The following is a 16,219-nucleotide window of genomic DNA, read 5'->3' as shown; positions in this document are numbered from 1 at the left end:
AATGCAGTTTTTTCTAAAACCAGGATCGAGGTACATGGTCATAGACTCAAGAGATCACACTTTGACTGAGTGACCTCCCACAGAGAGGGTTTGAGTATGACTTCACTGTATGATCTGACTTCCCTCCAGCTCCTAATATAATCACCATCTTTTGCAACTTATGATGATTTTTATTTATGAACCACATCCCTATCCCCACTCCCACTGAGACTAACTGGGTGCTGCCTAACAAACACAAAATCTAATGCAATAAAAACAACCAAAAACATTCTGACATTCAAGCAACTAAAGCCAATTGAGGGGCTGCACCCTGATAAAAGGGAGGAGGAGCAGGTCACAGATATGGAATCAAATCTAAAACACCTGTGCTTAAGTCTTAGCACGTTTTGTTAAACAGGGACAAAGAACAAGCAGAGGGGTTGCAGAGAGCAGTATGTGCCACACAGTAAGGTGTGCCACCTTCCAACCAAGGCTCAACCATCAAATCTCTAAAAGCAGGGGCTACCTGAGTGCAGACACTCATCAGGCCAAGGCTCAAAGAGGAGGTTTTGAGAACAGCCAAGGCTTAGACCAATTGGAGCTTTTAAAAATTGTGTCAGCTCCAAGTCACGCTTCTACTCTCTAGGAAGGCAATGTAAAGAATGCAGAGCAGCTATACTATGGTCAGAGTCACTGAGCCCACTGAATTAACATGCTGATGCATTGTGCATAGACTCCAAGCAACTGAGGAGCCCTGCTACTAAGGTTACTGGTGATCAAGCCTCAAGGGCTTGTGCTGTTCTTGGGAGTTCTTTTCAGGACAGATCCTGTTATAGCCAACACCAGTAGGGGGCAAAATCAACAAAAAAACATGCATGCTACTCACATATCTCTGTACTGACGCCTGACTTGGGACTTTCCATTAAGCTACCACGAGCAAAATATGGAATGGACACTAGCAAACGTCCATGACCCTTTGTGTTCCTAAGGGTTTCCTAAACACAGAATTTACCCACCTACGCTCCTCACAAGTCCTTCTGTAAGCTCTGAATTTTCTGAACTTCAGAAGGTCATTGAAATTATTAGTGACATGTTTCCTCCTGCAAATACAACTGCTTTATAATTTAAAAATAGTTAAACGCCTTTCACAGAAGGCAGGATCCGAAGCCCATGGATGATGAAGGGACTCTATCCACTGGCTTCAATGGGCTTTGAGTCAGGCCCTGAACCAAGATAAACATCAGATTCTACTTACGTGCACAGAATGGACTGGTCTTCTCGATCTGTGAATAAAGAGAAAAATCCATTAATTAAACAAGAAAAGTTGCACACTGACAGAGCTATTTGCATTGACCAAGAATTCTTTTGAACAAACAGGACCTGCCTGGACCTCCAAACTCTGATGATAGAGTCAGTCAAAAATGTTGGGATCACATCTCGGGCAATCTGTCCTAGTGTTAAACTAAGTGCCCCTAATACCAGGATTCTGTACAAAAAGAACAAAAGGTTAAATATTCAAACACCATTTTAAAATTTAATTAGAGATGAACTGTAATGAGGAGTCCAATGTGCACAGATGATATCCTCTAGAGGGGATCATAACACTGGAAAAGAGTTTGTACTACACTTACCAATAAAAGCCTCCTAACGAGACTAAGTGAATGACCCAATAGATAAGCCACTCAAAGCTAAAATGCTAGTAGATCAGTAGCTTTAGAAGCTGAAGCTCTGGCAGTATAGGAACTATAAAAGTTGGGAAGTGCAAGTAGCCTAAGTAAAGTGCTCTTTCAGTTCCACTGCAGCTCGAGAGGAGATCTCTACCATGAGTGATGAGGACTGTGAGGGACTGGAAAAGCAGAAGAATGAATGGTAAAGGCTCTGGGGAAGGGCCAGGAAAATATGCACAAGACTGAGGAGCATCAGGGAGCAGAGAAGACCATAGAAGGGGTTGAACAGGGAGCACAGAAGAGAGTTAAGAGTGATTTTAGGGGTTGGAAGTAACAGTAATGGTCTGGGCTAGGGCAAGAAGGGGATACTGAAAAGTATAAGAAAAAATGTCAAGGGTGCTTAGTAGGGCCAGAGGCAAATAGGGTAGTTGGAGAGGGCTTTACTCTACAACAAACCCTGGAAATCACCTATCCAAAGTTAAATCCAAAAGAAACTGGGGCTAGGAGAAACCCCGAAGCAAAGTAAAAAATGAAAACCACCCCGGTGGCAGTTGTGCCCAGGGAACCACCACAGTATCTGTACTGGACAAACCTGAACTTCAGATTTCACAAATGCAAACTGAAAAACAAACCAGAAGTGATCCCAAAGAAATGCAGTCTAGCATTTCAACAGCTTATCTGGGAAAACCTTATCTCAGCCTGATAAGGTAGCTAAGGAGTAATAAGATACAGTAGGAAGTGCTGAGTGTCCCTAGCTCTCAACAATTCAATTGAAGTTTGTGTTGTACTGAGCCCTCTCAAGATGTACTGATAAACTTACAGTTGGACCCTGATCCACCCTAATCGGAATACCAGAAACTCCCGTTGTCTTCAACTGAAGTTACTGGTACCCCAAGGGGAAAGAGTCAGGGCCTGTCTTTGTCATATTTTAGTCTCCTCCTCTTCTGCAACTGTTTAAAGATCGAACATCACATTTTAGCATTTTGTAGGGTTCCCATCTGCAGTTACCTGCGTTCTAGGATAAACATTCTGCCAACTTGTGAATGGGCATCATGTCATTAAAACAAATGCCCACAAAGTCTATTGACCCATATATGATTGATATGTTTCCAGTCAGGAATATTGGAACAGCTATTCATTCTGACATTTAGAGCTCATAATTCAGGGGAGAGGTAATCACAAATATTCTCTGTGCTGAGTTACTTTTAAAAACTGAAAAATAACGTATAGGATCATGTTAGGCAAAATTCTGGAAACCATGAAACATGTCAGATGCTGTTGCTAGTCATTGGTGGCAAGAGTAATTACACTGAGGGCTCAACTCCCACTAGTCTTCTCTGTGGTAGACCCCCAAGGAACAAGCCAACTTCCTTGACAGATTTCACATGAGCTCTGGCTGTTGATTCTGAGCAGAATCCTCAAATACACCTCAAATCCCAATTTTGCTAAGAAGTAGGCCAAAGAATATTCATTGATCAGTTTCCACCATGTAGAAGTACAGCTATGGGGTGCATATTTCTCTGCAGCGGAGTCCAACAGAATTGCCTATATTGCCCTCAACATACCCATAACGCTTATAGCTCTGCAGTCAGACAATGGCTTTGATCAAATCTCATTCTTCAGGGCTTCTGCTATTTGCCCATAGGGGTCAGGTAAGAATTTTTTCCCCATGATACAGGTGTATTCTTTCCCCCTCCTCAACTCCCCCCCCCCTTCCTTAGAAATACCTGAGATTGGCTACAGCTGCAGATAGGAACCCTGGGTAGGGCTGACTGGTTCTCTGAGGAGGTACAGAGACTTCTCTTTGTTACTTGCCTGGTTGGTGGGTCTTGCTCACATGCTCAGAATTAAACTGATGACCAGATGTGGGGTCATGAAGGAATTTTCCTCCAAGACAGATTGGCAGGGGCTTTTTTTTTTTTGGCCTTCCTCTGCAGCATGGGGCTTGAATCACCCACTAGGACCAGCTGGGCATCTCTCTCAGAATCAATTCCCTGGCATTTGCAGGGTCCTCAAACATTGCTGGCATCTTGGTCTCTCTACCTGTGGCACACAACAGTTCAGTCTCTTGAGGACTGAAGTGCTCTAGTTTAACTAAAGTAATTGGGCTCAATATAGGGGTAACCAGATGAAATATAATGGCCTGTGATATACAAGAAGTCAGACACTAGATGATCTAAAGGTCCCTTCTGGCCTTAAGCTCTATGACTATTATTTTGTAGCACCCACTGGATCTGCCGCTCCTACTGGCTGGGAACTGCGGCCAATGGGAGATGTGGGGACAGCACCTGCGGGCGGAGGCAGTGCACAGAGCCACCTGCCGTGCCTCCATCTAGGAGCAGCTGAGAGAGATTGCCATTTGTGGGGAGCCATCCAAGGTGAGTGGCCCCCAGATCTGGCACCCTGCGCCCCAAGCCACCTCCTGCACCCAAACTTACTCCCAGAGCCCACGCTCAGCACCTCGTCTCGTGCCCCAATCCCCTGCTGGCCCCACACCAACCAGACTATAACCGGCATTTCAATGAAGATTGAGAATGCTGGTTTATAGAGCTTTCCAATTGGTGAAGTGACAGATAAAATAGCTTTTACTGTATATACAGTACTATTCCAATTGCCTACAAAGTTTCTGTATAGAGTTTAACATGTCATTGGTTTAGCATCAAGGTAGGCCCCTATAATCAATGGACACTTCCTAATAAACTTAGGGCCAAATCCTAAAGTCTTTTCCTAAAGACTCCCATTAAGGTCAATGGGAGTTTTGCCTAAGTAAAGGCTTCAGAATCTGACCTATAGAATTTACAGTAAAAATTTATAAGAGCCAGGTATGTTCACACTGAGTAGGACCTTTCTCTGTGAGTAGCCACTGATTTTAGGGGGAATGCTTGCAGAGTAACATACTGCTTAGCATGAGTTAGGATCTCTGAATCCAGTCATAAAACAGTAGCTTGCAGAAACAAAACATGATGATGAAATGCTCCAGTGCAACATAAAGCTATTTTAAAAATGAGCAATTGCTGAGACAAAATTAGTTCTTAATTCAGTTTCTCAAAATCAAGAGGTTTTCCTGCTAACCATAGATTTGTGCTTTAATGCAAGGAAGTTTTGTCAGATTCTACATCACGAGTTATAAGCAGTCAAATAACAAAATTACAGGAAAAGGTGGATAAGGTGGATAGCAATTTTTAGATTCCTGAAGGTGTAGTACTCAATATTTTTTAGAGACCTGTGACATTTTGATGGAATCATTTGACATTGCTAACAGAAACTGGCTTGTTTTAACTATGGGGAAATCCTATTCTCATTTAGGAAGACAAATTATCATGCAATAAAAGTATATTTATAGGACTGTGTACCTAGTGCATGAATCACTGTCTTCAAGACTTCTCTTTAAACACTACTTTAAACATTTTTTTTAATCCTGTGACAGGGTTTCTAGCGTGTAACCTGAACTGTGGGACCGCTAAGCCCTCTGTCTTACCAACGTTGGCTCTGTCTTGCACTGTGATCCTGTTGGCAAGCTACAAACCTCTCGCAGGTATTGTATACAGATATCCACAGTCAGGGACACACCCAACTGAGTTAGATGAATGCTTCTCCCAGCCACTCATGAACCAACAATAGAGAGGCTTCAGACAATTCTCCACAGCCTTGCACCCTAGAACTATACCATCTTGCTCTAGTCAAAAGCCTGACCAGTGTAAGTTCATTACCCAGTCCGCCTCTCCCCCAATTTGGAGAGGATACACACAAACCTTCATAAACTGAGCCAAGGACTTCAACAAAAACACTGTTTTAGATGAAATACAAAACAGATGTATTGACTACAGAAAGATAGATTTTAAGTGATTATAAGTAGTAAGCATAGAGATTAAAGTTGGTTACCTAAGAAATAAATGTAAATTTGCAGTCTGAGTTCTATAATCTAAACATGACTTGAATCAAGCAGTTTCTCACCATGATAGATGGTACAAACAGGTCACAGATCTTCGGTACACAGGCTCTAACTCCCCTCCAGCCCAGGACTACCCTCCCTAGTTCAAAGTCTTTGTCCTCCAGACATGTTTCCAAGTGTTGAGTTGTGGGGGGGAATGAAGCAAGTCATGATATCACTTCCCCTCTTTTATAGTTTTTTCCAGCTTGCTGGAAAGATCTATGCTTCTGACACGGGGGTCTTCCCCCATTGGTAAAGCATTCTCCATTGTCTATGTGCTATCTCTGAGAAGTCTTCTGGGATGGTCACTGGGAAAGTGAATTCCCTTTAATAGGCCATCAGCACATCTGACTACTCCATTTCTGTACCTGAAAGGTTGGTTGTGGGTGTCCCTACCTCACAACATAGTTCAGTAACACACACATGTAACAAAAGTTCCTAATTTCACATACAATGATAGCACACACAATCCACTAGGACATTAATGTTCAACAGATGAAGTTTTTCAAAATGATACCTCGCAAGGCATACTTTGTACAAAACATATCAATTATATGACAGTGGTAAATATGGGGGTTCCAGGGTGTTGCTTTGAGGTACAGAGTGCTGCACATCCCCTTTAATTATGTATGCTTTGCTACTAGGTTACCAACACAGGGTGCTAATTCATACCATATCTAATTAATCAAAGCTTTCTCTACTATATACATATTGTGACCGGGTTGGGCCAGATGGCTACGGGAGAGTGATAGAAGATAGATATATTAGCCCCAGGTTAAGTAGGTCCCTTTTCCCTGGGTAAGGTAACAGGGAAGGTTCCAGAACAATCAGGAACTTTATGGAAACAATTAAGGTAGTCAGGCTGATTAGAACACCTGCAGCCAATCAAGAAGCTGCTAGAATCAATTAAGGCAGGCTAATCAGGGCACCTGGGTTTAAAAGGGCTCTCACTCCAGTTAGTGAGGGGTGCTTAAGGAGCTGGGAGTGAGAGGATGTGCTGCTGGAGGACTGAGGAGTACAAGCGTTACAAGACATCAGGAGGAAGGTCTTGTGGTGAGGACAAAGAAGGTGTTGGGAGGAGGCCATGGGGAAGTAGCCCAGGGAATTGTAGCTGTCGTACAGCTGTTCCAGAAGGCACTCTATACAGCTGCAGTCCACAGGGCCCTAGGCTGCAACCTGGGGTAGAGGGCTGGCCCAGGTTCCCCCCAAACCTCCCAACTCCTGATCCAACACAGGAGGTTCCACCAGAGGGGAAGGTATCTAGACTGTTCCCTGACCCACATGATGGATCAGCAAAGACTATAGGGATTGTTCTTACTCTTTTTTCCCCCATGCTGGCCAGTGATAAGGTTATCTGATTGTATGGCAGATTTGAGCCATGAAAGTGGCCAAACTGGGGGCTACTGTGAATCTCTGAGGCAAGCAAAATCCACCAATAAGCACAGGACCCACCAAGGTAGACGAGGAACTTCATCACAATATATATAAAAATATGGCAAAATAGGGTGAGTTTAGCCTCTTAAGTTTGTACGATTCTAAACCGACTTCCATATCACAAATCTAGAAATGGTTGTGGTTGATTCTACTTATCATAAAATGATATTAAGAGCCTGCTCCCATTCCTTCAATGGTGTAGGATCAGATCCTACAACTATAAGTCCTTTTCTTCATTGAATACTCATGCTGTAAGTAGCGTACTTTAAAAGCTTTAGTTTGTACATTGGTACAAACTAAATAGCTACATTTATTTTACTAAGAAGTGGGTTACTAGAAGGTAATATGATAGGGTCCTCTCCAAATGCTCTTGACCAGGGGAGTAGGGAGCCATCTTCATTGGACTAAAATTTCTAAGTAGGGCTGAGTTGGACTTCTTTTAAGTTGGAGATAGAATTTTTGCTAAAAATAGACTTGTTGTGCATAAACCAAAGCATTTGGTATGTATTGATGATCGCACCATAAAGCCATAAATACACTAAAGAAAACAGAACAGTAACTCCTAGATACAGAGCTTCCAATGGAATTTCTGAGCCCAGGGGACATGAGAAAATACTCGGATGGGATAAGGCAGCCCAAGATTTTCTAACCACTTCTCTTTTCTTATCCATTTCTGCTTTTGTTCTTCTCCCCATTTTCCCTTCTCTTTCAATCCTTTCAACTGCTAAACAGCAGTACTTAATTCCACCTTTTAGTGGTGCCCCGCTCTTGGTAAAGACTGTGTCCCTCACTCACCATTGACCGTTCCCTCTGCTCTCTCGATACTGTAATAATCATGGTTGATAACAGTAGTGTCTGAGGGCCACCAAGAGTGGGCCCCATTGTGCTAGAATAGCAGATTATCCCTTCCACAGAGAGTTTATGGTCTAAATAGACAAGACGGACTCAGGCTGGGGGAAGGGGTAGAACACACCAGCTGAGTGAACAATGTGTGATGGCAGCAAACATCATGTTAGTTCCACAGTAATTTGGGTGGGTAGGTGGAGGGGGTTAGTAAGGAGGAGATAAGCTAAATACACATAGAAAGGAAGGGGGTATGGGGCAACAAAGAAGAAGGTGAAGAGGGTCAAGTAGGTGAAAAGACTGAGGCAGAGAGTTGGAGCAAGCAGCTACTCAGCACAGGGCCGAGACCAGTCCAGTCAAAACTGTAGAAAGTTCTCAATGTCTAGAGGCCCTTGCTTTGGCTGCTTCTGCATCTGCCAGCCAAAGATTTTGGCTGGGTCCTCTCAATGGTTTTCCGCTAAGACTGCCTGTGGGTGGGGGAGCAGGGTGGGAGAGACACCACCTGGGTCCCAGTGTACCCAGAGTGTGTGTGGGGTCTTGCACCTGGGGGTGCAGCAGTCCCTGCTTTGACTGCTTCTGCATCTACCAGCTGGAGTCTGGCTGACCCAAACAGACTGTAACCTCTGGGTGTTCTTTTACTGTCCTGACGGACATCAGCAGAAATGTCCTGAGTTCCCACCTCTGCTCTGGGTGTAATTTTATGTGTCAATCGGAGAGTACAAAGTGAAGCAGAGACCATACAGCAGCTCAGGCTTCTCAGAGGCACACCCTATAAGCTAGCATTGGTGTGTATGTCACCACCTGAGTTGGAATGTTGTGAGAAGAGACTTATTGGCATTGAGGGGAACTTGCATAAGGCACCCATAGAATCCTGTTCACTCACATGCACTGGCCCCCAGGGTTTATCCCCATCTTCCCCTCCTCCCACCTGGCAGCCATACAAAGTCTTTAGGCTTTCAGCTCCATCTCATTGACCCATGCATTCTCTGAATCCTGCTAATCCTCTTACTGACAAACTAATTGTGAACATGCATGAACAGAGGTTTCCAAAGATACTTTATACCAATAGATTGCAGATCAGCTGTTCTAACAAATGGCAAAAGTTAAGGATGAACGAAGTGAGTCATCACTGTTAAGTCTGTTAAGAGTCATCCTTTCGTTTGAATTAATGGTCAGACCCCAACATGTCTTGTCCTTCAAATAATGTCTCATTTAGATTTTAGAATTATCCACTTTGGTTGCTGTTTCTGCCGCGGATAGCAAGCAGGGCCGTCCTTAGGCATACGCAGCTGCATAGGGCACCTGAAAATTTGGGACAGTACTTCATGCATCCGATGAAGTGAGCTGTAGCTCACAAAAGCTTATGCTCAAATCTGTTAGTCACTAAGGTGCCACAAGTACTCCTTTTCTTACTGGGTTTTAGTGTCTACCCTCCCGCCTCTTCCTATCCCTGTTCTGACCCTTCCTGCAGGCTCCCACCACAACTGGCTGCTGCAGCCTGGTGAGTCTTCCTCCAGAGGGGATCTAGTAACTTAAAAGTGAAAAAGCCTGCCAGACTTATTAGCACAACAGTGAAACTGTTAAAGAGCCATTTCAGAGTAACAGCCATGTTAAGTGGTAATGAAGCCATTTAACAGGCATTTGCCAACCCCCAGGTATATACTGTCAGTTTCTGAATTTACTGACAAAAACAGTGGTGAATTACTACAATATTTACTCAGAACATGTTAGTCTACAGGACCTTGGTTTAAAATTTACTTTAAAAATATTTAATTAGTGAGTTGGTGAAGATTATAAAATAACATCTCTAAAAAATCCTTGCATAGATTTTTAGATGCACAATCATCTATAGCCTTAAATGCCTGGATCTTCAGACATATAGTTTTTTAAATAAATCCTTCAAAAGACCACCCTTATCTAAAATACACATTTTAATTACTATAATTAAAAACAAACTTGCTTCCAAAGTTTTCCTGTCCTTTCTGTCCATCCCTTTCTTTTTTCACCCCCCCTCCCCCCCGCCTCCCAACCCCACCCAGTGAAGAGAGCCCTTAAAGGGACAACACCCGTTTCCTTCCAGATAGCTGGACAAAGAGTTTCCCTTTCTTTACTTCTGACTATCTGATGAATTAGTTTTAAGAGAAGTCTCCAGCAAAATCAGTACCTAGTAAGATATAAACTCCTTTGTTATGCCTAAAATCTTTGGAAACATATTTTTTAAAAAGAAAAGGAGTACTTGTGGCACCTTAGAGACTAACAAATTTATTTGCGCATAAATAAATGCTACAGCTCACTTCGGTGAAATTTCATAAACATGTCTATTGTTATGGAGATCACACATATTAAATTAGTGAATTAGTGTTCCCTTTTTCTAAAAACAATGAAAATTGTTATGAACACAGGAAAAGTCTGTGACTGATTAATTTAAAAGAATGTCTGTTTCAGTGAGTTAAATATGTAGTAATCTGGAATGATTACTTGATGAAGGTTTAAGAGTACATTTAAAATATAAAACCATCTTAGCAATACTAATTAAGAAAATGTAAAACAGAGAAGAGCTGCACCATGTATCCCATACTATTCAGCAAGACAGCTGACTCGCCTTTACTACAAAGTTTTGAAAATAAATCTCTGACAAACCTCAGGGCATATTTAAAAAAAAAAAAAAAAAAAACCCAACAACCTGTGATGGACATTTTTTTATTCCCAAATTCAGTACTTTTAGTTAGGTTCCTTCTGCATGTCCAGTCTTCACCATCTGGCATGCAGTGGAAAACATGCTTCATTTGCTTTAGAAAGAAATTGCAGGAGAGTGGTTCCTTCCTCCCTACCCCCTCAATATCATTTGCTTCATGTTGGTTCAGGGATTTGGCTGGAAGAGGGTGAGCAGGGTGGGGGAGGGAAGAGAGTGGGGAGACAGTGGGGAGAGGGCAGGGCCTGGGTGGGGTGGGGTGGAGGCCTGGGGCGGAGCAGGAGTGGAATATGGGAGGGGCTGCAGGCAGAAGAGGTGGGCTGGGGAGCTAGCCTCCCCAAGCGGCAACTTCGCTCATCACCCATGACAGTAGGTAAGAGCGAGTCGGCTCCCACGCACCCAGTGCGCACTGCAGTCTCCTTAGGTAGGGGTCATATTCTGCTGCCTCGTCCTCCCCCGCCCCCCCCCCCAGGGCTGCTATCGGGCATAGGGGCGTAGGGCCCAAAAAATCCTAAGGTCAGCCCTGATAGCGAGAGTACTTATACTCACTGCCCTGTTGTGAGAATACTTATACATGTGCTTAATTTTACTTATGCAAGTACTTAAAATACATATGTGTTTACAGGATCTGGGCCTGTGTTTTTTTTTTTTTAAAAAATCCAGAATATTTCTTCCAGGGCCCAATGGCCTTTTGGTTCATAGCCCTTTGTTCTTGGATTTGACATTAACTCAAATAATCTTGCTATAACCATCCTCGGTATTCCCTTCAGAATTGTGGGGACTTTATTTAAGTCTTAGTCTCCCCCCCCGCCCCCCCGAGCGAATACAGACCCAATTTTGTGCCCTAAAACAGAGGTCTCCAAACTGTGTAGTGTGCCCCCCTCAGGGGGCGCAGAGGAGTGTGTGTGTGTGCACGCTGGGGCCTGGGCCAGCCCTTATGGGAGCATCACAGTGCCACCCAGCTCCGCTCCTGGCCCTGGCTCTTGGTCCTGGCTGTCGGCCCCATGCCTGGGGCTCCGGCCCCACACCCCAGTTGTGGCTCCAGCCTCAGCCCCCTTACCCCATCCCCGTCCGTCCCCATCCCCCCGGAGCTGTGGCTCGGCTCTGGGGGTGGGGTGGGTGTGTATGTGTGCACAAAGACAGGGATAAGGGGAGGGCACAAGGTAAAAAGTTTGGGGCCTACTGCCCCGAAATCATCTCCACCCCTACCAGTCTTTCTGAAAACCCAAGTTGCTTTCTCTAGAAGCTACTGAGCTGTTTTATTGATATGCCTTCAGTCTGCTTGTAACTCTTGTGTGCCCCAAGGATCTCAATAGACCAGCTAGTTCTGCCTAATCACAAACATGATCTGATGGTTTTTCACAAGGAAGCAGCAAGTTGGCAGCTTTACCATAAAAGGAGAAAACCGACTGAAGCTGTGATCAGACATTGGCTTCTTTACATTTATACTGGCTACACTGCCTAAAGGGGATGTGTCTGATGCAGTCCCATGAAAGTCACAGCAGGAAGATGGCTTTTCATCTGCAGCCCCCTTTCACCATTTTAACTTGTATGAATCTAATAAAAACTTTAAAGGTGCAGGTTCTCTCCCTCCCTCTTCTCCCACTTATTAACTAGTTTATTTTCTTTCATTATTTTTAACCCAAGCTTTCCAAGCAATACAGTTTTTAAAACTGTTTATTTCATGGCTTTTTACATCAATGAAACAAGGTTCCGGAGTTGGCAGGAGGCTGTAATAGATTCTCTTCATCTTTGATTCTTACGGACAGAGCCTTCACATCCATATGCATGCTTTATCCCAATTGTTACTGCTACCCAAGCTGGCTTTGCACATCAGCATTGACCAATACTACTAAACTGACATCCCTCCGTGTTTAAGTCCAATTGCCTTTTGGTGGGGGTGGGGAAGTGATAACCACACTTTTGTGAAGTACGTAGCTATGTATCTGTAAGGCTGTTTTCTATGTACCTCATCTTTAAGTGTAAGGTTAGCTTGATAGTTTGTCTGCAAGGACATTCAATATTACTTAGTTCAACTCGATAGAGACAGTGCTTCTCAAAGAGACATTTCATATGTTCTTTCTTTCATGTAGATTAAAGGAAACAAAGTCAAAAGCAGAAAAAAGTTCATGGCTGCTCTCTATGGTGATAACTTGGCATGTTTCTGCCTTATCTGGGCAGAGCCAGAGTGCGTACCATGAATTCGTCTACCTATGCATACAGAGACAAAATGGCTACATTCACTACTAGTGGCAGTGGGGAAATCAGAAAATTGCCTCCCTCCAGTTCCACTGCCAGAAGAGAAGATCTTGCAAGACTGTTTTGAAAATCTGGGCAGAATCTTAACAGCACAGTGCTTCAAGCACTTACTTGTGCTTAGGGGCAGTCAATGAGCACTTGCTTCATAGTTCTGAACACTTTTCAAATTCACAAGACTTCTTCTGATATCAAATGGGCAATGAGAGAGATAGAAGGCATTTTGAAAAGCCCTATCAATGGCACAGATCTGGACGATGTCCGGGGTTCTCTGCTTGGTGTCCCCGTCAGGTTCCCTTCATTTAGCCCTGTGATCTCACTCCCGTTCTTATCTCCTTAGTTGTCCCCCGTAATTATTTGGAATCCTGGACCTGTGGATCCTCCCCTTAGGCTGGGGCGAGGTCCTGTAGCAGTGGGCAGGCTTCTGCCCACCCACTTCCTGGATCCCAACAGGAGTACTTACCCACCCCACTTTTACCTGTGTAAATTTTGACTGTTCAACTATTAGCACACTGAACTGTGAAGTGACGCAATGCTACAGCATCTGGTTCCTGGCCTGCTTTGTGTTCTATCCTGTCAGTACAGTACTTTATTCACCTGAGTGTATTAGTTTTTCCCCTCCATTATAAAGAGCAGGAAACTTGAATCTTTGATGCACTGCCACGAATTGCATTAACACTCACTAAGAACTCACCAAAAGAGCACGGGGGTGCGAGGGGAAGGAAGAGAGGCTGAAGCAGATTGAGTGAATAATGCATTCAGCTCAAGAGGAGCATTTCTTTGTCTGAGGCTATGTCTACACTACACACCTTTTAGCGACAGGGCTGTGTCGGTACAGCCCTGCCGCTAAAAGTTGTGCAGGTAGCTGCCGTTTGTCGGCTCTGTTGCTGACAAACTTCCACCCCCAACGAGCAGCTCTCCTGCCGACAACGCACTGTTCACACGGGCACTTGTCCAGGCAAAACCTTTGTCTTTTGGGCGGGTGGGGATTAAACACCTCTGAAAGACACAAGTTGTGTTGTTCAATTCCCCATGTAGACATGCCTTAGATGGTAGTGGGCTTTTACCAGCAGTTCTAAAGATGCTTGGGCAGAAGAGTATCCATCTGTGAGATGGCAGGATAAATAAGGGGGAGTGAGGCAAAGATACCATCACCATTAGATGATAAACATTGCAGAAAACGTGTAAGTAGATTCAGAACCCCTTATCAGAATCACAACTCTTTGCACACTGATACTGCTTCTCATTCAAAGATCTCTAACTCCTTTGTGATCATTAATGGATGGAACCACAACATGTCCCGTGAGATATTAAGTATTATTATGCCCATTACCTTTATGAGGAAACAGGGGTGCTCAAAGAGAGTGACTGGGCCCTCGTCACACTGCCAGTGACAGATGGTGCTAGACTGATTAGTCAAGACTCCCAGTCCCCTACTCTGAGGAAGAGCTAATAGATAAGATTTTCAACATCACCTCTGGGATTTAGGTGCTCAACTCCCAGTGAAGTTAATGGGAATTGTGTGTCTATCTCCCAGTCAATATCTCCTTACATTTTCCCCTCGTTTGAATACACATTTGTGTGGGTTTTGGGCAGGTACCCAAATATTTAACATCAGTTTTCCTTGGCTATGTTTTTGAGCATTAGAACAACTCAAAAACTTATCTCAGACCTCATATTTGATGCCTAAATATGAACCAAACAAAGGGGAAGTGCCACTTAGCGAGGACCAAATGCCTAATAGAAGAAGAGTTCTCTGCTTAGGTATTTGGATATGCTTTTTACTCCAGCAGCATTACAAACTCTTGGGGGCAGATCCTCAGCCAGTGATGTTGTCATCGTCATTCTCTTGTCTTCCATAGAGCTATGGCAATTTATACCAGCTGAGGGATTGCCCCCTTATGAAAGCAAAGTCCGTCAGCCAAGGATAAGTGAGTGGATTGCCCTGGGCCATGCTGTCCTGAGGAGGAAATATTAAAGCACAATTCTTCACACTTTATAAACATAAAGATACTCCTGGTTTTTAAAGGACACTGTATGCCTGTTGACTAAGCAAGATACTAAAAACTCACAAGGAAAATATGCAGGGAGTTAGTGCTGCAATGCATGCTTTGCTAACATGATTTTCTGTTTACACTCCAGCTGTAAACATATTTGTTCAAACCCCATATTTGCCAGTGCGTGTCCATACACTTTATATATACATATTCTGTTGCTCACCCGCAACTCCCACCGAAATGCACTTTCACCACTCCAACTGGGGGTGAAGTCTGGTAGAACAAATGGAGATATTTTGAAGTTGGATTCAGATAGGTGTGCAAAGCACAAACAGACAAAAGCACAGTTTTTAAAGTATCAAAAGCAGCGGGGGCTCTCGCTGAAACGGAGAGAATCCAAAATACCATTTACAAATAAATAAGAAGTGGGGGGGTGGCCTGGGCTTGTGACAAGATCTCATGGGACTGCTCCTCCCATTGAACTGCTGCTGTGTAGGGTTTGAGTGTTACAGACAGTCAAAGTACATCCAGTTAAAGACTCTTAGGCTCTTCTCATGAACTCATCCCCCTTTTTCTCCCTCCCACCCGTCCTCTTCCTCTCCACTGTCAAGAAGGGTAACTTTCAAAGAAGTACATTAATCACATTGCCACAACAGCAGAGATCCTCTCAGAACTGGTGCCAGCAATAGGAGCCAAAAACGGGCAGGGTCAACAAACAAGGAATTCCATTTGCCGTTTTAAAAAAACCCACCACAACTCCTAAAACGCCACCCCTCAAACACAACAAGGAACACAGAAACAAACCAAAGTCCTTCAAGGTAAAATCTGTGAGACGAGCAGTTGCAATCTCTCAACAGCAAGTAAATTTCAGGAAGACTGAGAAGGGTGGGGAGGTAGCCTGGAAAAGCAAGAGTGAGGATGCTCTGTAAGCCCATGGGCTATCTCACCAGCTCAGGAAAGAACCGAAGCAGGCCCAAGTCTGTTTCAGGTCCTTGCCTCAGGGCACCATTCCTGTCAGGTGTTAATTTGTGGCTGGTGATGGTGAAGTTGTGAGAGAGGCACCGATGTTTGGCCTTCATCCTTCTCACACACCTCTCCTCTTTCACCTCAGTGCATAACCTGACTGAGTTTCTAGCTCTCGCCACTAGACAGCACTGCGTCCCTAATGTCAAGGGGTAGTTCTGAAACCAGACAAATACAGTACGGACTGGATATGGCATCAATTTATACTGAGTGGGTTACTCTACCATGATTATGCTATTCTGGAAGAGACTTCCCTGCTCTCATTAAGCTAGATTCCAGCATCTGACCCTTGTATGCTTATGCAATAAATTTGAGTGTAAGAGGATTTGATATGCATGTTTTTATAAGAGTAACTGCTGCTATAATTAGGGGAGGGAGGCACATTGTCTGTTATCTT

General features: G+C 43.9%; 1 protein-coding gene across 2 annotated transcripts in view; it reads right to left on the bottom strand.

Moving 5' to 3' along the window:
• MYH11 (myosin heavy chain 11) overlaps positions 1-16,219 on the bottom strand; it is a 101,961-nt gene that overhangs the window by 54,818 nt on the left and 30,924 nt on the right. For both annotated transcript variants that reach the window (XM_077828895.1, XM_077828894.1), the window contains exon 4: positions 1,235-1,262. In XM_077828895.1, the coding sequence (XP_077685021.1) occupies positions 1,235-1,262 (28 nt within the window). The remainder of the gene's footprint in view (positions 1-1,234; positions 1,263-16,219) is intronic.

This window comes from Eretmochelys imbricata, chromosome 10 (assembly GCF_965152235.1).
Source record: "Eretmochelys imbricata isolate rEreImb1 chromosome 10, rEreImb1.hap1, whole genome shotgun sequence".
NCBI classification, from domain to species: Eukaryota; Metazoa; Chordata; order Testudines; family Cheloniidae; genus Eretmochelys; species Eretmochelys imbricata.
The sequence above is the reverse complement of the archived record's forward strand: the minus strand, read 5'-3'. Positions and strand labels throughout refer to the sequence as shown.